This window comes from Lipophrys pholis, assembly GCF_963383615.2.
Source record: "Lipophrys pholis genome assembly, chromosome: 10".
Taxonomy (NCBI): Eukaryota; Metazoa; Chordata; class Actinopteri; order Blenniiformes; family Blenniidae; genus Lipophrys; species Lipophrys pholis.
Window position 1 is genome coordinate 18,176,304 of NC_137640.1, and position 26,331 is coordinate 18,202,634.

The 26,331-nt window shown below is 41.0% G+C and overlaps 1 protein-coding gene across 3 annotated transcripts in view; it reads right to left on the reverse strand.

The window, feature by feature from the left end:
• dennd1b (DENN/MADD domain containing 1B) overlaps window positions 1–25,380 on the reverse strand; it is a 105,586-nt gene extending 80,206 nt beyond the window's left edge. For all 3 annotated transcript variants that reach the window (XM_080473842.1, XM_080473841.1, XM_080473840.1), the window contains exons 1-3: window positions 25,063–25,380; window positions 24,388–24,452; window positions 2,821–2,864 (exon numbers count right to left, since the gene is read on the reverse strand). In XM_080473842.1, coding sequence (XP_080329968.1) covers window positions 2,821–2,864; window positions 24,388–24,452; window positions 25,063–25,079 — 126 coding nt within the window. In that variant the 5' untranslated portion in view covers window positions 25,080–25,380. The remainder of the gene's footprint in view (window positions 1–2,820; window positions 2,865–24,387; window positions 24,453–25,062) is intronic.
• Between the last annotated feature and the right edge of the window lie 951 nt (window positions 25,381–26,331).

The following is a 26,331-nucleotide window of genomic DNA, read 5'->3' on the forward strand; positions in this document are numbered from 1 at the left end:
AGAAGGAGCAAGCGCCTCTCACTTCATATTTCCCTAGCACCACCCCGGAGTGCCAGCCAGCCTGCAGTCTGTTCTCCTTTGAGCTTTCTATTCTACCACTGAACAGAAAAAAAAAAAAAATCAATTCATATTTCCATAATCCACAGTCCTGTCTGTCTGCATGTCTTTGTCCCCCCTCCCTCAACCTCCCTCTTCCATCTCTCTCTCTCTATCTCTCCCTCTCTCTCTACTTCCCTGGGGTAGACTAACCCCTCCACCCCAATCCTACGGCCTACAAATGTCATTACGCAGAGCAACAATAACAGCCTAAACAAAAGGAGGCCTTGCTCTGAGCTCTGAGCCCCTCTGCAGAGACTGTTGGCTGCTGCTGCCATATGCTGGCCAGCTCGGGCCACAGAGAGACACAGAGACTGTGGCTACAGAGGACTCCAGCCTTCAGCCCCACAAAGGGGGAAAGGAGCCTTAATCCTGGTAATGAGGCCTGTGAATGCAGCCTTTATGTATACGGGGGAAAGGGCCAATCCCTCTGTACACAGCACGCTAACTAGCCATCTTAAGGGCCATCTTATCCACACAAACGATCTGGTCAACAACAGAATGAAAGAAAAGTGAGGTTGTGTGGGACTAAAAAGGAGAGACATTGAAGTGGATCGACAAGGCCCAAGTCAACACAAACACTATTTTTACCCCATTTATGTCATCTATCTTGACTTACACCGTTTCCCCCCCCCCCTATACCTCTGTCTCTATCGCTACAATTTCCTGCTCCCATCTCTGTAAGCTCACACACTTGTTACCTCATTCCTTTTACCTCTGACTCTGATAGCATGCTCTGGTTCTTGTGGGGCAGGCAGATATTGCCTGAAGCATCTTTCTAGAAGTCCGTTTATTCCTCAAAGTGGATCAGAGGCAAGAGAGCTGCTTAAACTCACAAGCTATTGCTGCCGTGTTGAAATATAAGCCTACCCACATTTTTGTTGTCTCAATTTTTTTCTGCTTGTAGATTTACTACCTTCTGTCAGGCGGATGGGCTGCTGCAGTCGACTGTCCAGTGATTTGCTCTGGGACTTTTGGCACTGAAAGAATATGCTCCATGCCTTGTTTTGTTTTTTTTCCTGTGTCAAATGCCGGTCTTCTGCCAATCACACACAGACGGGAGCAGCCCAAACAGCAGAGAGCAGGACTTGTCACAGCAACAACCTGATCCACTCACAATCAATAGATTCATGCAACAGAATATAAACACATTTGTGATCGTTTTGATCAAGTTAAGTACTGTACTTTGAAAAAGACACCCTGCTGAGGCAGTGCAGTTTCTTGGGGGTGAGGAGTAGGCTTTTCAAATAAGAGCAAATCAAATCAGGTCTGTGCATTGTCCCCTTGAGAGAACTGATAAAATATGTGACTGGCATAAAGGATAATTCAGGTCTGTGACAACCTGGGCCCTGTTTTGTTGTTTGGGGCCATCATTTTTATTGGCGTTGATACCTTGTTATTCACCCAATTCAATGAGTCGAGGCCAAACACACAAAAACATTATCACATTTTGATCAACAGGGATCCAAGACTTGTAATTTTTAAGTATTACAGCTGACTGTTTCCACCAATACCAAGTTGTTACTATTCCAATAACAATTTTATTTTTCCCAAATTTCAAATTCTCGCCCAATGCAGTTCATTTGAATCTTTCTTTTTGCGCTAGTTAACATGAGGCCCAGGGCTGTTTTGGCACTAAAAGCTAGATTGGCAACGCATCACATGAATGAAGGTGACCAAATGTAACATTGAATTTTTAACAAACTGTACTACATTAGACATTTTGTGGGTTTTTTTAATGTTTATTTTACACGGTCAGGTTTTTGGCTGAGGCTAATTTGCTGTATCCACGCACAACAAAACAGGATGAAATATGGATTAATCATAAATACAAGTTATAACAATCTGACTGGTCAAACGTTTTGCCCACTGCACTTACCATACGTGTGCTCATTATCAAAGATAAGTTGACACCTATAGGAAACATTTGACCTGTTTAGAGTCTGTGATCATAAAATGCTCCCATCATACTCTTAAGTTGTTTTTTTTGTAGAACTGTTAATGACCTTATATCTTTTGACAAATACAGTGTTTTTAGCAAGAATCTAAGCAGAAGCGATAATTGGAAATTCACTAAAATCCTCTTTGAGTGGTCCCCTTATTATGCCATATCTAGAGATACTATTATTTACTGTATAACCTCCCTGCATTGTTTTCCTTTAAATGATTTGGGGAAAAACACAGCATGCCAAAGAGCACAAAACAGCTGAAGTTTTAGCTTTCAGTTTGGAAATGAGCACTATAATTGTATAAACGTGAACAAAAAGAAGCAAGCAGAGTAGGACAATAAGAGAGAGCAAGAGATAGAAATAGACGGAAAGAGAGAAAGGGAAAAACAGAGGTGTGCATTCCTGTCACGGTTGTATGATAATTACTGATTCATCGGTTATTGAAGACTTGCTCACTGCTTTTCATTACCAACAACAGACGTACAGTGAGAAAGAGAGAGACAGAGAGGAGGAGGAGGAGGAGGAGGAGGAGGAGGAGGAGGAGGAGGAGGAGGAGGAAAGGGAGAGAGAAGGCGAGGAAGCACCGAGGTACAGTGGTGGTGGTGATAGGTGTTGGGGGAAGTTACCACAGGATGGCAGGGTGAGTGAGGGCATTAGGAAAGGAAGGGAGATGGGAGAGGAGGAGGTGGTTGGGGTTGTCTGTAACAGTGAACGAGTGAGAGATTTAGAGGGAAGGAGGGAGAGAGAGGAATGAAAAAGCGGAATGTGTTCCAACCTGGTCTGTGTGGTCCTGGGGGAAGCTCCACAGCACGGTTGGATCTAGAGGTAATTGACAGACAGCATTAATCAGCGGGTGAGAAACACACCGTCTTCGCTAGCTGCCTCAGAACACATACATATTAATGAGAGGGGTGGGGGCAAGGGTGGCTGCTGTGAGTCTGTGCACGAACACACACACACACACACACACACACACACACACACACAGAGAGAGAGAAAGACAAGAGCGAGAGAGTGTCTAGGCTGTATGTGCTGTAGATATGCAAATATATATTCTCAGTGTAGATATGATAGCTTATATTATACACCAAATCATGCACGTTTAAGGAAGTCACAATAACACCTACTTTAGTTTATTTGCTTAATTATTCCTACATCTATACAAGCCTTGGTGTTTTGCTGAAATGTAAATCACAAACTAAAAGGTTTATTATTATCTACAGGATTTCTCTCTTGGAACAACAAATAAAACATTAAAGCTGGCAGATTAGCCAGGACGATTAATTGACTGACGGATCAAAGAAATTACACATTTCTAATGCAACCTCAACTCCAAAAAAGGGCAGATGATGAATGAAACTGGATGTGGTGATTTGCAATTGCAAAAGAAAAAAAGAAAAACAATATTTATAAACATAAGATAAACAACATCATATGTTGAATGTTAATAGTGGCAGATATGTTTTATATAATTTGATGTAATGAAAATCTTAAAATGGATGGCACCAACACATAACACAAAAAAGCTGGTCCAACACGACCAAGTAAATAAAATATAAGTGAAACTACAAGAAACAACTTGAGCTGAGAATTTAGTTAAATTAGCAACAGGTCAATATAAAGCCTGGTTAGAAAATCTTTGTTAGAGAATCTCACTATCGCATATGCACAGATTATCATTAAAAGGCTCCAAATCTGCAGAAAAGCGACAGAATTTTCCTTGTGCATGGGGCAGGGCTGAAGGTTGTCCCTTGAAAATGCTTGTGACCTTCGACCCACGAGTGGCAGTCCATGAAGAATGGACGTTACACTGTACTGGAAATCATTGCATGAATATTACTTCAAACACTAATGTATGAAAACATGTAAGTGAAAACTGTTTTCTGGTTTATTTACAAATTCAAAGTAAAGCTCTATCACGCTAAACCATATACTGCATCGCCGCATGCTAAAAGAGCCCGGGTTCTGATAAAACCTCCCTGGAGACTTTACACAATGAGGAGACATTTGCTGCTTCTTAAAACAAAAAGCCACGCAAAAGTCTTACGCCAGACAAGAATGGATTATGTTCTCTGTCTGAACTCGACTATTCCAGTATAACGTTGCAGACATTAACAAGACGCTTTCTCCAAGTAGACAGATGTCGCATAATTGCAAACATGGCCCTGTTGCACTTTTCTTGGATGTGGCGATGCCATCGAATTCAAAATGACCTCGCACTTTTAACTAAATGGTCACCAAGTCTTATTTTCATCATCTGATAAGATGTCTTCATTTTAAGAACAAACAAGTAGAACTGTAAATCATCTCACCTTTTTGGGAATATTAGTTGTATTTTTTTTAATAAGTGATAAAAAGAACGTACATAACAATTACAAATTATACAAAATAAGATAAAAAAAGATGAACCTTTGCAGTAAGTTTGGCTACTCAGAATAAAATGACAACCTAATGAGACAATTTTATGTTTTCTCTTTTCTTGGCCGTGATATATACATCATCATTTTGACACTTTCCTGACATACGCCTTCGAATTAAACAACGTCAGAAAGTATGTGGGTCGGAAAAATCATGGGTTCCTCAACTGAGAATGGTCATTCCTGTTAAAGCATTGTGTTTAAAAGGATTTATAAAAAGAGAACAATATCACACATAAATCACAATCAAAACGTGCAAAAACCTGTCTTTTAGGCAAACATACTTTGGAATGACACAGTGGAGAGGAGTGTTTACAAAGGATATGAGTTAGATATTGACAAATAACAAGGAGCAGCTCAAAATGACAATTAATTCCGTTTATGTATGCGGCTTAGCCTGCTTTTTCCTGGTGTCACTGTAGGCGCATTTCTCTTGGAACCAAGCTTTAAGACTACATCCAGGGCCTTGCTTCTCTCAGACTTATGCCATGTGGTTGAAAAGAAGCAGTCACCCAGCCATAGTTTGAACACAGGGGTCTCTGGTAAACATGGCTTCCACAGCTCCAAGGTCACCCTGTGACCCTGGCAAGAACGGCAAGGGCTTGAAGAGACGAGCTCCTGCATGCCAAGATCACCGTCATGGACACAAGAAAACCCCGGTAGGCTCATGTACAAACTCCCGGCTCAGCCTAAACAAATGTAATCAACAAAAGGTGAACAGAACTATTTATTATAATCATCTATAAATAGCAACCACCAGTTCAATTGAAATGATAAAAGGCAGATTTAATACTTTTTCTAAGCAACAATACCGGAATGTCGGAACCAAGAGAACCAAGAGGCATGTTACTCTGATAAAGATTCACATCCTAAAAAGTAGCTTTATAGCCAGCATGCTAGATTGTCTATGTGAGAAAGGCACACAGTGGACGCATGAATGACAGGACGAAGCAGAATCGATGATGCCTGACGTAATCCTGTTGGATAATTTCATGGGCCTGAATAGAGCGGCACAGGAAAAAAGAAAAAGATGCTGCAACTCTCAAAGCTCTACAGTCCAATTCTGACCCCCACACCCCCTGAGGATCCGTTACTGTCGGGGCTATTTTATGCTTATTTACTGGGTGAGAGGACGGGAACGGCTGCTGTTAAATGATACAGAACTAAGAAAGAAGGGCGGAGTACAGAAGTGGTGGAGAACGAGGAGGGCAAGGGGGGGCTTTGTGGGACCAGCATCTGACCGTCACTGAATGAAAGCCTGTTTCCTACTTTCTGCAGTGAATGTGCAACGGTGGACAGTTATGAAAACAGTAAAAATGTAAAGAACGAAACACTACAAGTGGTGGCTGACTGTGTTCTGACAACATGTTTGAGCCCACAAACCTAAAACATGAATTCAGGAAATCCATGACAGTTAGTCTATGAGAGTTTAGCAAACTATATATATATATATATATTCTTGCACCAAATATTATAGAAGACATTCCTCAACATCAAAATAAAACTCCATCCAACACCTGCTAAGAGATATATCTACATTTATATAAGAAATTGAGTGATTAAATGAAATCAAACGTATAGCTGAGTATCAACAGAAATTAAGCGAATGAAAAAGACATTTATTTCTCTAAACTATTCAATCTGTCCATTGAACCATATTTATTCAATAAGCATAATTTTTTCAATAAACCTAGGAAAATGTATACATTTCTCTGACGAAAGTACTCTATAAGCCATAACAGAAACATGTCTCACTCACTAAAAAATGAATTTGAAGCAACCCTGTTTGTGAACTTGCCTTTATGTGCATATATAGCCACACAAAGATGTCTGCATCTACACGATGGGAGAACTCATGGCGATACAACTTTGTTGATACCTTGCAGCTTTTAAACAAACTCAGGATGAATAGTGGTCACTAAAGCATCACGAGAGTCTTAATTCAGACAAGCCACATTTAGATGGAGATCATTTAGTTAATATCCAGATTGAAACATTTGACTTTATATACAGTGATACGTCAGGGAACAAAAGGCAATAGTTGTATCTGTTATATCTATAGTTAGATCTGTGATTACATTAGATGTTTCATGACGCTGCATTAATGACGACTAACTCAGAATTTTGCATTAAACTAACCTCTTGGTATTTTGAAGAATTGATATTTTATCACCTTTTTGTTGCTCCATGAGAAGACAGGATTGTGTTTCTCTAATGTTATGACTCGCACCATACATTTTATGCATTCAAATATTTTAAAATTGTGAAGTTTAGCACAGCATCACACAGAAGCTGCACAAAGGCAAACACTAGTAGGATGCAACGACACACAACGGCCTGTCCACTACAGCAGCGGACAAATGCCAACTTCCTAATATTTACAAAAACATCTTACAATGACTTGCATAAATCTTCTTTATACACAAGCCTGTACCTTCCTGTCCTCTCCTTCCTTTCTGGCCTGTAGGTGCTCATTCTTAATGTTCTATTTTTTAATTTTTTTACTAATGAAAATTGTGTGTAATTTTCTGTACCTTCCCTTTATGATCTTATTTTCTTTCCCATTTGTGTCTCCACTTTGGTCCATCTTCTGTCTTACTCTCACATGCTTCCTTCAATATTTCTCTAACAGTTCTTTTTTCCTGCTCTCGCCTGCAGCTTTATGTCCCTTTCACTGCACCCCACCCCATCCCACCCCACCCGCCTCCATTTTTCTCAATTTCTTGCGTTCATAAACCCCTCCCTTTCTACGTGCTGGGCGTGTGGTGGACACAAGAGGGGGCCTGAAGGGGGTTAAGGCTGAAAGTTGAAGGTTACAGAGGTGAAGAGCACCCCTGCTGTTCCACCAGGGGACACAAATGTCACCATGACAGATCCCGCATTGGTTAATCCACCCGCCCCTCCCTTCAAAAAGCACACACATGCACGTACACACACAATCCCAGCAGTATATATTTCAATCTGCAAATTGCAAAACCAAAGTCAAGTGTGAATCATGCAGACAAACTGGCAGTAATCCATTTTCTTTTCCACCCTTAGAAAATATTTGAGGTGCAAATGACACGCTCATTATTTTCTCGGTTTAAATGTCATCAAAATGTTTTCATAACTCCATTTGCAAGAAAACCAGGTCCACAGTAAATACATTTGTATGCATTCTCTCTGCAGTCTTTGAGGATTTCAACTTTTTGGGGTACTCCACTTCCAAAAACACAGACAGAGGACTTTACACATGCTTTGGATAAATGTTCTGGCTTGCTCACAAGGTCATGAAACATTTTCAGCATGCTGCAGACAATGGTTGCTGTCGGTTGCAATAAAAAATGACAGCGTTTGAGAGACAGGGGTTCTGGAGGACAACGGCGAATGCCTACGAAATGAAGGTTCACACAGAAAGTTTATGACGATTCCGCACCTACATTAAAGTAGTTCTACGAGATGCAGAAATATGCGTAATTCAAATGAGAATCAGCATTATTTCTGCTGGATCTAACAATGCAATGAACAGCCAAGTATCCTGTGGTACATTTGTTGGGCCTGCTTGTGTAATACGTTGATATGTCGGGCACCTGCAATTCTCTTTAATATGTGTTTTTTGCATTCACCTATAGTTGACAAAATCTATGAAGACCAGTTTCAGGCAATATAAAAACAGTCCATTTTCTGTGGCACCAGAGGCAGCTACAGTGACAAGGTGAAAACAAACAACCTATGGCATATTTCACCCTTGTGGAGCATAAACAGATCCAGAGGGTGAAAATTGAATTGAAATCACCTATCAAGAATATCATTCCTCCATTCGCACCTGAGAAAATGGATGTGGACAAATGTGACAACAAGCTTTTGAGGTGACCAGTGGCCACTGTTTGAGATTATGCATGTGTGCCGGTTTGCAAATGTGCACTGTGCTGAATGAGTGGACTCATGTTTACAGATAGAAAGCGGAGTCTGGAGTGACTGTTTACAATACAGTAGCTTGTCCATTGATCCCTGAGGGCTTCAAGCGTGGCTGACCTCCCACAGTCACAACGGGGGCACCACAGAGGCAGCCCCTGGGCCGTGACACCAATCCCGGTGTTTGGGGTGGGGTGTGGGTGGGGTGGGGGTGGGGGGGGGGGGGGGGGGGGGTGTAGGGGGGGTCGGGTAAATCAGTAAATCAATGTGTTGGCTATTTTTGAAGCACCTATCTTTGAGAGATGAGTTGAGGAGGGTTCATGGATGAGAGGTGCTGGGACCTGAGAGCTGGGCAATAGGGAGAGAGAGGGAGACTCATGAGGAAGGATGAAGTGATGGAAACAAGGGACGGATTGCCTAAGAGTGGGAGGTAAACCTCAGCATCACTCAGCTGATATTACTCCTCTCCGACCTACTCAGGTAGACCATCAAACACTAAAAAGATTAAAGAGAATACCCTAGTATCATACAGTATATATGGATTAAGACAAGTGAGACACAAGAAATAAGCCTACTGTCTTATCGCCTTAATTTTTCCCACAAATCTATGCCTTTTGGCACATCCAAGTAGGCTAAAAATGAAAAACACTGGCATATTCGTCTTGGCATAAATCATTGCTTCTTGGGATTTTCAAGTAGGCTAAAAAGAAGCTGTTGGCAGAAGATGTCATTCCTAATGCTGCTGGCTGGAAGAAAAAGTTGGCACATAGCACTGATGTGTCAAACCTCACACTGTCCAGTGCTGTACCAAGAGTTATTCAACTTTAAGTCATTTTGTCACTAAACTAAAAAAGTAAAACCCAACTATTTTGAATGACATAAGAATTTATAAAAATAGCCTTATAGAAATAACTGGAAAAAAAAAAAAAAGCATAGGAAGAACATGAAATACGCCCACAGTTGCAGGGGCACAGCATTTCTATAGGATCACTTCAGTAGCTCAATACTGGTGGCCTGAATGCATGGTTCTGGCTTTAAAACTGCGAGAGACTTCAGTAAAACACAAAAAGACCTAACCCCAAATCCAGTGTGAATACACATTTAGATGAAAGCCTCTCGTTTATAATTCTCTATACTATGTGAATCAAACACAGACTTGGAGCCCTCATGGCCATCCAATGTTCTAAAGGCATAAAAAATGCACTTTTTTCACCTTAGTCCATGAACGAGTGAATGTGTGTTGTGGGTGAATAGGAGGCCTGTTTGTTAAGAGAGGCCAAATCCCATATGGTGAACAGCAGCTTCTCTGCTGAGAAAAGAGGCTGTGAGGGCCACCGGCAGCCCCTCTCCTCTCTCCGAGCTCCAGAGATGAAGGGATGTAGCGCCTGCCTCTCCTTGTTCCTCCTTTCTCCCACTCCCTTTACCTCTTCTCCTCCCTCTTTCTTGGCCAGGGGTTAAACTGCTGCACTCTAACCTATTTGGCAATGATTTCATTCACTCCGTTTCTCTCGCTCGCTCTCATCTCAGAGAGAGGTTTATTTCACAGTATGTAGTGGATTAGGCCTCCCTCGTATGCCCCTGGACAAAAGCATTGTTTTAGTGCTAGCCTGTTCGCTGTAACTGGAGGAAGCTACTGCTACTAAGCGTCCACAATACGACTATTGTGGACACACAGGCCTGGAAGGACCCTGCCTTGGAGGCCGTCTAGACTTTGAGCCCAGGCCGACTGGAGAAATGGGGAGAAAATCCCATCAGGCAGTGGAGTGAAAGTTAACTAAGGTAACCTGCTGTGAACCTGATGAAGATGTCAAGCCAACATATGGCAAAAAATGTCTATTGTCAGAACAAGGAGCTTTTTTCCCTCAGAGGGAGGGTATGGTAGCGGAGGAGGAGGAGGAGGAGAGGGGCTGGCTAAAGAAAACCGGTAAGGGGGTAGCACAACCTAAAGGAAGGAATAACTGCAGTGGTCATCGTTTTACTTCTGGATCAGTAGTCCTATTCTGGCTGGGAGGAGGCCCAACCCTTCCACTCACAATTAAAAGAGTAAGCAGATTAACTGGCATCTTTCAAAGGCCAGCAGGACGAAAAACCCACTCACAGCCGTTTAAAACATTTTTTCTCCTTTTGCCCGTCAAGTCGCACTCTGCACACAGCAAATGGCATTACATTTCATGCTGATTTAGGGAGTAGAGCGTCTGAGAAAAGAAAAACTTCTTAAACCATGATATGGTCCTTAAGTTTACTCAAACTGATTGGTCACACTGTGTTGTTACACACGAGGACTGTGAACTGAGTAAACGGGAGAAAGCCCTCAAGTCATAAAACTACCTCGATTACATCAATAAATGCACACCTTAATGGAGATCAATGGCATTTGCAGGCCTGTACTATTTCTTTACATAAACACTATCAAATGCATCATAATGTTGATCTAGATTAGGTGTAAAAATAGGACCTGATTTGCAAAAGGGTGATAAGATTTAATTCTAATGCTTGAAAATTTGAATAAACAAAAAGGAAAACAACCTCTAAGGTAGAGCCTGAATCACCAGCCAAAAAACCCAACTGGCAGGCTTCACATGTGAGAGATGTTGGCCTGGGGGATTTCTGAGCCATTTCTACAACTACATCTGAAGGAGATAAACAACAGTCTCAGCTGGAATGAGAAGAAAGAAAGAGCTGTATGGAGATGATGTGACCCTATTAATGCCACATTAATTGTTCGTCTTTTCAACTATGTGTGAAAAAAGGTTTGGTGGGAAGAGCTGAGAGAGAGGGGGGGGAGAGAGAGAGAGAAGTGAAAGCGATACTGTCTCCGGGCTAGTTGGGATGCAACCCAATTTCACAGCTTCACGAATGAGTGCTACAGCATATGGATGCAACCTTTGTGACAGCCTTTGTGTATCACCACATATCAGTGTTGATATTCCCAGTCAGATTCCATACTGGTCCAACATTATGTCAAACACTGGCTTCGCTTGGCTGCATTTTCAACACAACACACGAGCAGCATGTTTGTTGAGAGGCGCGCGCTAGCCTCCTAAAGCTAAGGGGGAAACAAAAAAAAAAAAAAAAAAACAACAACAAACCATCTCCCAAGACAGACTCCTCTCTAACTTTCTCCTCACGTTACGTTCAGCTACTGCAAAATAATAAAACAAGTGCTCATGTTAAGATAGTAATGTGCCCTAAAATCTGAGGTATAACCTGATATTCACAATATGACCCAGATTTTTTTTTTTTTTTCCTCTTACAAACACACGCAGCGCGGAAATCATTTGCAGAGTTTTAACAGCAGCACAGGTGAACAGAGATAATTCTCTCGCTGGTGACTGGCTGCTTGGCTGAAAACCTGATAGATATTCACACATTTCTTTCCATATGGTCTGACCATCTGCTTTCATGAAAACCAACATCTATTAAAGTACTGTAAATCATCAACTCTATTATCAAAGCTAGGATGCATAAAAACGAGACTATATAATCATGAAGGAAAGGAGGTGCAACCTGTAAAATCTGCTGGTCCAGTCAGGTCATGTAAGACAGCAGCCATTTGCTCCAGTTGTAACGTTGCCTACTGAAAATAATGATGTCCTTGAACACAACCCTAGGAGAAAAAAATGTGTTGTTTCCAAATGATAAGCAGAAATATCAATTGATGTGTTAAATTGACTTTTTTTGATGATGTTTTATTTGTATAATTGTATACCAGTTTGTCATATAATCCAACAAAAATTATAAATATTTTATGCAATGTTCGTTAAGATGCTGGGTTTTCTTTGTAATCTCACTTGCAACGTTTCAATATGATTCAAATTAGGCCAAATTTTTTTATTCAAATTATAACTGGAAAAAAAATATATAATTTTTATCAGTCATGTTCTTCACAGAGTCACCTTTATCCAGAACGATTGTTAAGAAATAAGTTTTTTTAGAAATCGGCTACTTCCTATTTTACCCAAGTTGGCAACAGTTATATGAACAATGTTGTATTGATTTATTCATTTTCAGGTTTGGCTACCAGAATGACTGTATTGATTTACAATTTAAAATAATATTTTCTGCTAAGGTATGAAACCAAAGGGTTTGCTGTACATTCTTATGTGCATGGAATTGTTCTGCGAGATGACAAAATTGAGTTTCTGGATATATAGATTATAAAGTTCGGGGAAGCTGGTGATAAGGTCACACACAGTCACTTACAGATGCAAAAGGGCGAGTTTCTTTTCTAGTCTCTGAGGTGATAGTTCCAACATCAGAGAAAACGCCGTGTGCAGCACAGCAGCTCCTTGAGGTGTGGAGGGGATCGATCTCACTTAATATCACATGGCACAGCACCCAGAGGCAGCTGCGTGGTGCCGATGACAGTGTAAAGCCTTGCCTTTGGCGGCTACATGCTTGGTGCTGCTGAGCTGTGATTTGAAGTTCATATGCAAAGGCTGACAGACAGACAGCTCTCAGTCAGGCACTCAGACACTCAGTCAGTCAGCCAGCCAGCCAATCTTTCCACAGGGATGACAATATATCTTAATCTGTTCAAAGCTAAGCATAGTGCGTCATCTCAAACACCTTCACAGGGGTCTCAGTGCTCCGAGAGACTGATGGGCAAATTCTAACCATCAAAACCGAATCACATATACCTGATAGGAATAATTAGGAGTGTTTGAAGAAAGAGGATTCGACAGTTAACTAAATTCCTTCATTCACCCATTACTCTATTGTTCTTTAAAAATGTCAGAGCAGTTTTATCTTGAAAGAAAGTCTGGGATCTAATACACAAGATGACATGAAATCGTCACGTATAATAATAATAATAATAATAATAATAATAATAATAATAATAATAATAATAATAACAACTTTATATAGTACTTTCCAGAACAGTTGTTGCACAAAGTGCTTTACAGTAAAAACACAGACAAAAGTGAAAAAGTCAGGCGAGACAGAGGAGACAAACAATTTGCAATTTATTTATTTAAGCAATTTATTACATAAATTACATCAAAGCATATGGTCAAAAAGACGAGGAAGCACATAAATACTTTGCTTTCCGTAAGCAGTAATGAGTTTTAATCTGCTTTTGAGTTCATTTCACACAGTTAACAAGACTCACCGTTGACCATACCAACATGCATGTTATTTTGGAAATACCCAAGTGACATTATTGGTGTTTACTGGAAAAACAAGCAAACATGACGAAGCACGACCAATTCCCTCTGGTAATAATTTTATCTGATTCTATAAACAATTCACAAGTCATGGGGATTTAAAACTGGTCAAAGCCAACAAGACTCCACCTGGGATGTCGGAAATTACATTTTAAACACGTATGTCAGTGCCTCATCTGTTTTAATGGCAAAAATTCAAAAGCTAAACAAAATGTAAGTAAATAGGTGTGTTAACAACAGTTAATAAAAAATTATTTTCCAATCTGAGATAAATCTAATGTGTGGCTTAAGAAATATTCTTTAAAAAGTAATCGGCATCCCATGTGATCACTTTCTTGTTTTAAGTTGAAAGGTGCTGAACAAATCTGGCTACTTCAACATTCAAAGCACAAAACAATGTGATATAAATGGGACTACTTGTGCAGAATTGTGTGTGTGAACCATTAGGAACTTAAGACAATTCACCCACACATCTCTCATTAGGAAATGACACCAATGACAAAATTCCTGATGATACTGAGACCATCTAGAAAACGTGTGTGTATCTCTCTTAACTGACCACGGGCCAAGAGTTTGTATTAGTCTGCCAATTTTTCATGTGTTCATACTGTATAAGGAGGAATGTCTCATTTTTTATGGAAACAAAACACAATCAAAAATTTGAAAGACGTACTGCAAAATGAAAGACCAAATGGGTGGCTTTTTGAAAACAAAGACAATGTGAGTGAATTGCTTGATTTTCAATGATAAATGGTCTCAGACATTTACAAAGGCATCAAGACTGACCTATATTTCCTGTCCTGAAAAAATAGGCCAGAACCCAAATTAAGGGCCAGTAAGGCTACTACACACGCATGTAAACGCCATCATCTTCACAGTAATTGTGTGGCGTTGGGCAACACGGGACTCGGCTGGAGTGAAGAGAAGTAGCCTGAGGGTATAGCTGTTGACATGTAAATAGTGAGGACAGAAGCTGAAATGACAGCGCAGGCGGTAGGCTTGTACTAGTAGTTCTGCTTGACTTGAATTTGGCCTTGGCCACAAAATTAAGGTCTTAGGGACAACAGTCTATATGTCAAGATACCAGTACTCATATCATGTCAATAAATACAGTGATTTCCTTAATTGCCGAGGAAAACACATTTCTGTCTTTTACATCATTCATCTTTTAGATCATTTCACGTCAGTATGTCTGGCAGCAGCCCAATGACGCCAGTTTGCAATCCGTTCCTCTGGTTTTCCCGTGCAATTACAGAGTACTGTCCAGTCCATAAAATGCATTTGATTTCATGTCATGCCATTGGCCACTGATGCAGTTTGATTATAATGTCTGTATGACCTCCACTAGCTCATTCCATATATGTTTTTTTGTGATCAACTACAATCAACATGAAAAACGTCAACAGGTTGGGAAAGTGTCATCTTGTTAAAGGTTATATAGCATTAGTAACCCATGAAAAGCTTTATGATCATCCCCACTACACAACATGAGAAGAGGGCTGGTTGAGCTTCTTGCAAAAAGTGAGTCAGACCCTAAATCCAGTTAAACGGTCATCACAAAATGTGTTCGACATGACGGTCTCAACAGTCAACGCAACATATTTTGAGCACATCTTTTTTTTTTTTTTTTTTTTTTATACGATCTAATTTGCCAGACTAGGACAGATTAACGTCACCAAAGCTACATTAAAGCACAGGCTCTACTAATCCCAATTCATTTGTGGGCTAAACTAGGCCACACTGGTATTACACGCATACGAACCAGCCAATCATTGTTCGTTGACTCAGAATAATTAGTTTTGCTGTGTTTGTGGGTGTGCAACTGGGCGAGTTTGGATGGACATGCTTGTGCCATCTGCTGTGATATCCATATACATGCCTGGCCATTGTCGCACTTTGACATGGTTCATGTGAAAAAGAGCTCAGCGTTGAGATAACGCTCGTGGTTTTTTGGAAGCTAAATTCAGCTGGACATTATCCTAGCGTTTGCCTGGTGGTTTTTATTTATAGACACATAAAATTCCCACCGCTTTTTGGAGCAAAGCTTCCAAGTGGTCACAGGGGAATACGTTGCCTGCCTTCCAATAAAGATGCGCGCATACACGCACACACGCCCCAAAAAAATAAAAAAAAAACAAGTCACCAACAACACTGCTGTGAGTTGAGATAATCTGATGAAACTCTCCTGCATTCATCAAAATTGTCTCATTTTTAATTATTGATCAGGTCCTTACTTTTACCCTTTTTTTTTTTTTTTTTTTTTTTACCATGGAAAGTTGAAATCTAAAAATAGTCTGCGAGTGTCAGTGCCTAGAAGTCTTTCCATGTTCTCTCAGTCTGGCAGCATTAGTGAATTCAGATGAGCTTTCTGTAGCTCTCACAGTTTCTGTGCCTCTATCTCGTGCACGGCCTCACACATCCAACCTGCCGTGCACACACACATACACAGCCACATATGCACCCGGCACACTATACACTTATGCATGTACCTGCCATCACACAGGCACACACAAAGACAGTTTGCCCCTGGAGTTTCAGTGCTGCGTCAGTAAGTGAGAGAGCGCTCAGCCAGCAACCTCCACAGTATCTCACCTCTCAGTTTATAGACTACTGCCATCAGCATATTCTTTTTCCACCATTCCTTCACACTCATCCCTGTATCAGCTCTGGCACATTTCCACATGCTTTGACCATTAACATTCATTATCTTGAAGAAACAACAGTCGTCCACTTGCAACTTCGATGATTACTTGTATATCTGCCAAAGTGAAGCGAGGTCACATGGCAACACCTGAAAACTCCCCGTTTCCTCTTTCGTTTCCCTCTGCAGGGCTCATCTGTTTCTGTCATAACAATTTTCAGATGGTTTGGAAATGTTAAAAGAGCTTAGAATTGAATAAGATGAATAGATGAAACCCTGGGATGTGAGTGAAAGAAGTATAAGTCAGAAAAGCAGAGGTTGGGACAGAATGAGTGAACACTAAATAGCAGCTTATAGTCAATTTCCCCCCATAAACAGAACAATCTACCCGGCACCACTCCTAATAATGTGCTTAACAAAAGCATGTGGATGCCGTATATTGACGAGACAAATAGTTCAGAAAATATTATATTATAGTAGTTCACATTTACAACCGATTAGTTTTAACAGTAAAAGTGCCCCTTAAACTGATCTCAATGTGTCAGGATCCATCCATTCATCTTCTAGACGACTTTATACAATCAGGGTAACAAGGGGCCGCGAGTCGATCCGAGCTGAATATGAGCAAAGGTTGGATACACCCTGGACAGGTCACCTGTACCTCACAGGGCAAACACAGTGAAACTGACCCACTTTCACATACACATCCACCGTCAACTTAGAACCGCCTCAAATGTAAACTAGAGTGCTCAGAAAAATAGTCACGCATGCACATGGAGAACATGAAAACAGCACACAGAAAGGTCCAAAAGTCCAAATTAAACTCAAACAGAGGACATTCCTGTTCCTTGTAATGGACTTTAGAGAATAGAAAATACTTCATTAACCCTAGAGGGAAATTCTTTACAGCATTGCTTGACACAGAATAAAATAAATAAAAAAGAATGTTAAAATATCAAATCAGTCAGAATTAAACTTAAATAAGAGAGTATTAAATATGAACATGTAAAAGACTCAACTGCGATTACTATTTGCATGGAAGAATGGCCTGAAAACAAAATAATATTTACAGAGAATAATTATAGGGTCTGATGGCCACAGGAAGGAAAGAACTCCCGTTATGCTGTTCAGTGAACTTTGGTGGTATGTACTACTGAGAAGTGTCTTTGTCATAGCCTACAAATAAAAGCAGGTGTCAAATGCAATGTTTTTCCATGGCTATTCTAATTTGTGTCGCAGTAAGCATGAACATACTTGAACAAAAGGAAATTCTAAGTCAGATTCTTTTTTTAATGTGTGTCATTTGTTTTTTTTTTAGATGAGATCTTATACAAGTTGGTGGCAAGTTTTTTGGGGGGGTCAACAATGATGGGGTTTTTTTTCAATCTGACATACAAAGATACCCATACCATTTTGAGCAATACCATAAGATGGGTACCTAATGTTCAACACATGATATGACACCAATCAGAAGCTATGGGGACAACTCTTGCCTCAATCAGTAAGAAAAGAGCTGGAACGAGACCCAGTCAGCAGCAGCCTTTACACAGGAACTGATAAGGCGAGTATTATTTCAAAGCATCTATTTGTCAACCATAAGTGGCTTGTTTATATCTGATTTGTGTTGATAAACAGGATAGTCTTTCATATAGCTCGGTCCAAATGGAAAACTGAATCAAATGTATGAAAGTCAGACCCACATGAGAAGACTTTACTCTCTTTTACGACTGATCATATGGACTATTTATTCTAAGTTTTCAAAAGTCAGGCGGGTTGACAAAAAAATAAATAAATCGAAGGAGCACTAATCAAACCCTGAATGTCTTCTGATCGTCACCCTGAACTTGGGGTTGAAGATGATGTTAAAGTCACTCCTTCTAGACCGTGAGTAGGAGGAGGACTTAAGTTACTTCCTCAACTGTGTTCAGATGTAACTGATAAATGACAAAGACTTGGATGGTATCTGATTCAATTTTTTTTCCATGAGCCAATTTAACAAAGTAGCAGGATTGAGACAAAAGAGAATGGAAGAAGGGCTGCGAGATAAACAAAGTGTGAGACCCTGGGGTCCTCTCAGGAGTGCGAGTGGAGGAGTGTGGCCTCTCTAATGGCCAATCAACACCCGCCTTGCTGCCATGGCATCTGTTAGTACTCCAATGGCCTGCCGTCCGAGTTTCAGCTCATTGCAAACTCAACACACAGCTGGTATCCAATCAGACTTTAGAATAGGCGACGTTTGGGTCAAGGAGCAATTCTGACATTTTGCAGAATGTCAACGTTCAACCTTTTCTAAAAGTTCTACTACACGGGAGTTTTGCTCTACAGCTATGAAGAGTGGAAAAAGAAAAGGGTGAAAGCCAAAGGGAAAAAGTGAACATCAGAGTGCTGCTGCAGGGGGCTGCAAGCGAGGGGGGGAGTGGATTGATAACTAACTAGCGAACAGTAGGTAAAATGATGAGACCTTCGGGTCGTAGCTTAAATGTTCTTAAAGTGCTGTATGAAAGTAACTTTTCATAATTGGACAAAGCAAAGATTTTAAGCCATATGAATAAAAGGATCAGTATTGTCCGCTCTGTACTTTTGCTTATTAGGTTTTCTTTACATGTATCTAAAGGATGAGATTCAAACCTTTTGTCACATATTTCCTAACAGTTAAACTTCCCGCAGCATATTTTAATACTAGTTAAGATACCAAAGCTGGCAATAAATCTGTCACCTCTCTAAAAAAGAAAAGACATGCTTGAAGGTATTCGACTGACAAGCAGAAACATGGCATAGGAAGCACATAATCAAAAAGTTCTTTCATCCATCCTCTAAGGGTAAAGGATGCCGTACGGATTATTATAGTGACTGTAACAGAATTCATTTGATTGTAAGGCTGGGAAAGGCATTGATATTCATTCATTCATTCATTCATTCATTCACACACTGATTCAGACAATTGCGTGTTCACAGTTCCTCTCACCTGAAAGTGTGAACTATGGGAGAAAAATAGTAGGTTTAACATGACGAGACAAGTGTACGCAAAGCAAACCAAACAGAGAGGATTCAAAGTCAACTGAGACCCGTGTCCTGTGAGGTAGCCGAGCTCGCCGCGCTGCCATCACTGAAGCTTTTTCATAGTAAATCATTCCCCTAATTGCATCATGAATGTTGCTGTAAAATTGATATGCTGATCTATTAAGTTTATTGCTTTGTTAGTGGGAACAATCTGGCTGCAGGGAGCGGGCGAGGACAGGTAGCATCTGTCCCCACCTACTGCCTTGGCAGCATTAGCGTCATCTGCTAGCTTTGGCAGCATCTTGGAAGCACATCAATATGGCTTTATGTAGCCAGGGCCGCTAGTAGCTAGCATGCCAGTCACGCTCTCAGGCAACGCTCGCTCACAGCCTGAGCATCCACTGAGCACTGAGCCAACAGAGCTAAGCGGAACTGAGCTCAGACTGAACAGGGAGGCCAGGTCTCTGTGGACTGGCGCGAGGAAAACAGGCCAGTGTGTCATCTGCACGCATATCCACAGTCAGAAGCACGGGGCCAAGTCCAGATAAAAACACTGTCATCACTGGCGCCGTAAGCCTTATTTTCATGTCTGTTTGTTGTGTTGCGAGGACTACTTCTGCTGAGGAATACTGACACTCAGCAGAATTCCTAAACATTTTAAAATGTGTTAGAATGTAATACTACACCTTAAGTAGACCATATAGTAACTATTAATTGAATCAATGAGGCACAGGAAAACCTCTACTGCTGATGTTACATTGTTATTGGTGTTTGCCAAAAGACAGAAATAATCAAACCAACCCTTGGGAGTGATAACTGGGAGCTTGTCCAACAAGAACACACTGAAGGCCCCAGCAGAGTTAATTCCTCTAAATGACCTGCTTTCAGCTCTACACATACAAATCGGTGGTATTGTCCTTATAAAAAAAAAAAAGAAAAAAAGAAAGACAAAAACTTGATCGCCACATCTGTGAGTGGGATTGAAATTTAGAACATGCATCACCACCAAAGGTCACAGTATGAATAGCAACAAAGCACATGTCAGTCAGAGTGAATGAATGGCTGTGCTGGCTGAACATCACAGGTCATTTGTGCTCAGTGAACACCGCACAACAAAGAAATCAGCAAAGAACTGATCTTAAGATGGTCCACTGCCAGGTGAACCATTCACTGACGAGTGACAAAATGCACAGGATTAACTGAGAATGCAGTTTTCAAGCAATCGCCTAATCAAAAGTGAAGCATAATTAAAGTTAATTTAGAGCCGCATTTATTATTTATAACAGTGACCGTGCATATTGATGAACATTTAGATGTAAATATGTAAGACTACAGCCCAAACTAATATCTATCTTTAGTCTATTAACAAGAAAACTGCCATCCTTCCTTCACCGTTTATAAATAAATGATTAATGAAAGCAACATTTATGCAACATTTTCTTTGAGGCACTTAAATGAGTTAAATTGAGATGTCTCTACACTGGCAAAACGACTGTAAAACAGAAGCAGCGGACCCAATGTGCAGCAACAGTGAAGGTCGACAGGAGGAAGCAACCTCAGGAAACTGGTTCCAATAAAATGTGCACATTGGTCTGTCTTGAAGAAAAACTCCTACAAGTCATCAAGGTAAGCACCATTTTCAATCTGTTTTTTATTTTATCATCCCATACCTTTATTACTGGCTCAGAGAAAAGATTTTATCAGAGTATAATAGATTAATTACATGCGAGTGTGTTTTAGTTGTATGCTGGTAAACAATGTATAACACACCATCAGAACTCGTCAACTGTCATCTCACTACTTTTTATTGTTTAGTGTAATTATTATAATTATATCCGTTTATGAAAGCTAAATCGTCTCAATTTAAAACTGCATCCACACAAGGTGTGCGTCAGCACATATGTGACGACATAATAAATATTTGAGCACAGGAGTATTTGATGTCTCGGGATATTGTGAAACACCACAATATATATCTTTTTATATATATTTTTTATTAAGACACACAAAAGAATTACTAACGCTTGTTAATGCATTTAAAATACTGAGATCGTCCTGTTTGTTCTAGCCTTTCTCAAACACCCAACATCAATCATCGGTAGCAGTAAAACAATGAAAGAAGTGCTTCCGCCCATGGACAGCTTTGTGGCAGGGTAAAAATACTCCCTCTGCTGCTTCATTCAGATTATAAGTAAGAAAGGAAGGTAAAGCAATCCGTGTTTGGCAATATTAGTAACTGATGAGATGAATTCAACTGCAATCCATCTATGCTGCCGTTCAGCTTCACCAAACTGGGCAAGATACTTATAAACATCTATGTGTTGAATGATCTTTTAAAATATCCACATTTGTGCGATGGGGTTCAACTAAATGCACTTGCTTGAATATTATGGTGGTATTTTTACCAGATGAAAGCTTGCTTCTAATCGATCCACATAAAAAGGAGTCCTGTCCCAGTTGTCCATTAGCCAGATATCTGCTGGCCACACCGGAACAAGAGGGCTAAGTGGATGTTGGACAAACAATAAGCAGGATTCGAGACTCTGAGTAAGAAATATGAAGTGGCCAACTAAAATGTTAACAGCATGATGAGTGAGCAAGCTATTTTGAAATCATTGCTTTGGAAAGGTCACCTGAAGCAAAGAAAAAAAATATATATAGGCTAATTACAGGCCTGTCTGCAAACATGTGGTTGCCGTCTGCACACATAGGTGTGAAACCTAGTTAACGCGGAAGGTTGACGGACAGGCATTTTGGCCATCTATGTGAGGCTAAAGTTTAATCTTCCTTTTGAAACTTCACAGTTTGATTATATCTGATGTGCACAGGAAACCACACCCCTACATTCTACAATGGCATGATTTCATGCTGTCCTATTAGGCTCTCGTTTCAAACCCGCGGTACGAGGATGTGGTGAGTGGCAAAACAGTGGTGCAGCATCAGCAAATACTATGCACACACCAAGCTTTCCATTCACGCAGAGGCAACAAACCTTTAGTTGCTTAAAAGCCATTCAGAGTAAAGCGAGCTCCTGGTAGAGAGAGAGAGAGTACACAACAGTAATACAGCAACGATCTAAAAATAAAATTGTATTCCCTAAACTGCGGAGGATATGTGAGAAGTATAAGCAAGCTGAAACCTTCTACCACTTCTTGAAATGTTCGACATCATGTTGCTATGACAATTTAATTATAGTCTATCATGGTTGGACGATTGTTTGTTTGCCTCTATGAAGCAGTGGGAAGATAATGTGTTAATGTGAAGTGGCTCTTTTTGGCAAAGCCGTTAATGTCTGGCTGCAGCAAAAAGTGCTTTAGTTTGCGGTGAGTGTAGAAGTTTCACAGCGTGGTTAACGCCTGATATGACTCATAAATTTAACCCATTTAGCTCCAGAGAAAAGCAAACCACAACCAAGGTGTGTTCATATTTAAAGGTTTGACATATGTATACACATTTAATTCTCACATATGATAAAGTGCTACAGAATTAATACAATGACAAAATGCCAGTGTAGTTCTAATAGTCAGAAACCATTTCGTATCTTACAGACTTCTGCTGAAGCAAAGTCAAGGAAAGGGAAATTGATGGGTGTCAAGGAGAAGTGATTCATTCCTCATATGGATTTCTGAAACTGCAGTTTAAAAAAACTAAACAGTTCACCACAATCATGAGCCCTGCCTGTCAGGTAGCATACATCTACATCATATCAACTTCCTCAGCAGGGATGTTCTTACATTGAATCAGACCTCGTGTGCAGAGAAACCCCCTTTACAACGGTGTATGATTCATTTGACCCAAGGTGTGCACAGGTTGCTCTGTAGCTTTGCTCCAGGGAGCATGAGTCCGGATATGAGTCCGACTCCGGATCACAGACAGAGGAAGTCAGTTATTACAGTGGAAGCCAGAGGTTTAGAAGTTTGGTTTAAAATCCAATATGAGCGCTACATCCATGGACAACTTCCACCCTGGTCAGGCCAGCAGCTGCACAATCGAACCGTCCAATAACACCTCCTTAAAGTCAACACTGAGGGAGCAAAACAAGACAACTTGTGTAATATGCAGTGAAAATGTGTCTGGATCATATTTGACTTTTGAGACACACTGGACATTGATGTGAAATATATATTATTATTTTACTGTATTTCCCACATCCATAGACAGGCAGAATTGGCCACAGTCATTTCCCAGGCTCGTACTGGCCACAAGAGCTGGAATGTTTGACCACTGCAAACAGTTAATGCAGCTTGCTGACTCAAGCATGAGCTTTGTAAAACAATCTTTGTGGGGTCGCAGTAACAAGAAAAATATAACAGCAAACTTTTGGTCAGCCAAACGTGTCAAGTGGACACAAACTGTAGAGGAGATTCGTATAAATCTTAAAAACAGCCAACAGCTTCAATGACCAGCTTTCGGTCTTGGAGGTCTGAACAGAATGAACCATGAATGACACAAACATAATAACAGCACAGTCATAATGAATACCTCCTGCCATGCAGACAGGTTCTCTGACTAAGAAACATGCTGTACAAAGACCATCAGCAGCAGCTGCCTTTACATCTCCTTCAGGCCGTTGAAATGCTGTATTGTTCAATTACGAACTGTACAAAAACATGTGCACTTTACTTATTAACATTAGGATCAGGGGCTCACAAGGATTGCATATTCATATCTTTAAACAGTGAGCTGTTCTGTAGATACAATAAAAACACGGTTTACAAACGGGACAACTTAACATACAAGAATGACCACTTATCACAACTTCTGCCAGTACAGGTTTAATGCTAATGTGCTGAAGCACTGCCTGCCTCAACAATCATTTCAGGTAAATACAGCCGACATTTGTCAAATCGTTGGACAGTTAACCCACTGACTGTTTGAAATGTCTTGAAATATTATAATTCCGTGCAAAAAGTATTACAATGGCATTAACACATATTGTTGTTATAACAATATAATGGGTTGATACATGCAAACTGCAACTTCTGCATATCTATTTAAACCAAACATTCTCCATTTAATTTATCTACATTTGACAAACAGATGATCTAGTTAGTTTGCTGTTGTTTAAAGGTCCAGTGTAAATAAATGGCAAGTTTCAGAATCATGTAATAAATAAATAAATAAATAAATAAATAAATAAATAAATAAATAAATAAATAAATAAATAAATAAATAAGATCACAGATGAGTAGGAATGGAAATAAAACAAAAACATCACCTACCCTCATTTTCGGATGTTGGACATGCCACTTGTAAAACCAGATCAAAAGTTCTTTCTGGATTCTCCCTGAAAAGAAGGAGAACAGTGTTTAGCGAGGACAAACAAGTGCAGGTGTTGTTGCAACAAGTGTGCCTTTAACATTCGCGCAGAAAACAACCGATGTGTCAGTGACATTCCTTCACACGGACTCGGCTGTGAACGAGCACAGTCCAGGACACGAGTCAGACTGTCGGTAGCAGGCAGGGTCAACACAGACGAAGTGTGCTGCAGTTTGTTCTGAGAAGTTCAAACACCGTTATCTGGACGGACGTGGGTCAGAGGACTCGCTCGCCCGGCGTTGCCGCGACATTTCTCCCTATGTATACACCCTCCTGCTCGGCTAGCGGAGCGGCTAATTGGTGGCCAGCTAGTCGCCAGGCTAACAGACTGGGCCGAATGCCGTGGAGCCAGCTGGCCCGGCTGGTAATTCCACAGTTGGAGAGATGGCCGCAAAATCACGCCAAAACATTCCCCCCGCAGCTCCACACCGCAGCTCCCAGCCGGCGCTGCGCTACCTGCACCGCTTGTTCTTAGCCGTTAGCTCGACACTTTGGCTGAAACGACGGAACGCCGGGGCAGGAGGAGAGGGTGGTGGTGGGAGGTCGGGGAGTGGGACACCAAACTCGGGGGGTCTTACTTTATTCTGCTGTCCATGGTTTAGTTACAACATCGCGACCGCTGTCGGCGGCGGCTCAATCTCCGGGACTGTCCGAGAATATCTCCGCGTCCTCCGTCCTCACTCCCCGCCGTCGCGTCTCCTTCAAATTATCTGATGCCGGTGGAAAGCTGCCGCGACTGCATACTTGGAGGTGCGACGGTGTGGCGGTACGTGCCGCGTCTGCTGCCCGCGCGCCGTGGCCTAAATCCGCCGTCCTGCAGCAGCGCCGTGGCTATTTCCCACAACAAACACCACTCCAGGAAGTGCTGTCAAAGATTTGGTGACGTCAGCGCGTCAGACGAGCACCTTGCTGCCCGCGAGCGTCTTCCCCCAGCTCTGAGGATGGGGGAACAAAACGTGATTCACACGCAGACCTGCATCATGAGATCCCCGCGTCTTATAATCTCCCTGATTCCCCCCCGAGACCGTGTTATTACTGCTTTCCGTGTGTCTGGTGCAGCTCTCAGCCGCAGACTGCAGCCACGGCCTCCACTCTGGCAGTCCTAGTCCATAACCAGCCAGCTCCTCAAAATGAGAAATGGTTCAAAACGGTCACGAGAAGGCAGGAAACATGAGCCACTTTTAACTTTTCATGATTCAACAGCAAATTGCACAAATGATTTCCAAACAGGGTGGTGTAGTGTTAAGCGCTCTCAGCATATCGGGAAGGTTATGGGTTTGGGTCTGGGCCTTTCTGTGCAGAGTTTGCATGTTCTCCCTGTCCGTGCGTGGGTTTCATGTTTGAGGATAATTAATGACTCTGAAATGCCAGCGTGTGCGGTTGTCTTTCTCCCTGACTGTCGTGTGATGGATTGGCAATCTGTCTGGCTGGAATGGACTCAAGCTGACTGAACCACCAATATGAAACATGAATGGATGTTTTTTTTTTTAAATGCTGATTATCCACCAGCCACTTCATTTCATAATTATTATTTATATATTCAATCAAACATATTGCAGATTGACTGACATATTTTACTGTGGAATTGGACATCCTATATCAAGTGTGTCAAACCTGTAACCCTGGGACCAACATCACAGAGGGTTCAAAAGCAGACATGATGTGACTGTAAAGTGTAAAACATTTTAAAGAAGATTTCACATGCCGTTTTCCAATGAAATGAAACTTTATTAATATGTCCACATTGGATTTCAGGTTGTTCACAGTAAGTAGAACGAATGTCAAACTAATACATTATTTCAAAATTGGAATAGCTGCTATTTCTAAGTTATCCTTTTTAGAGGTTC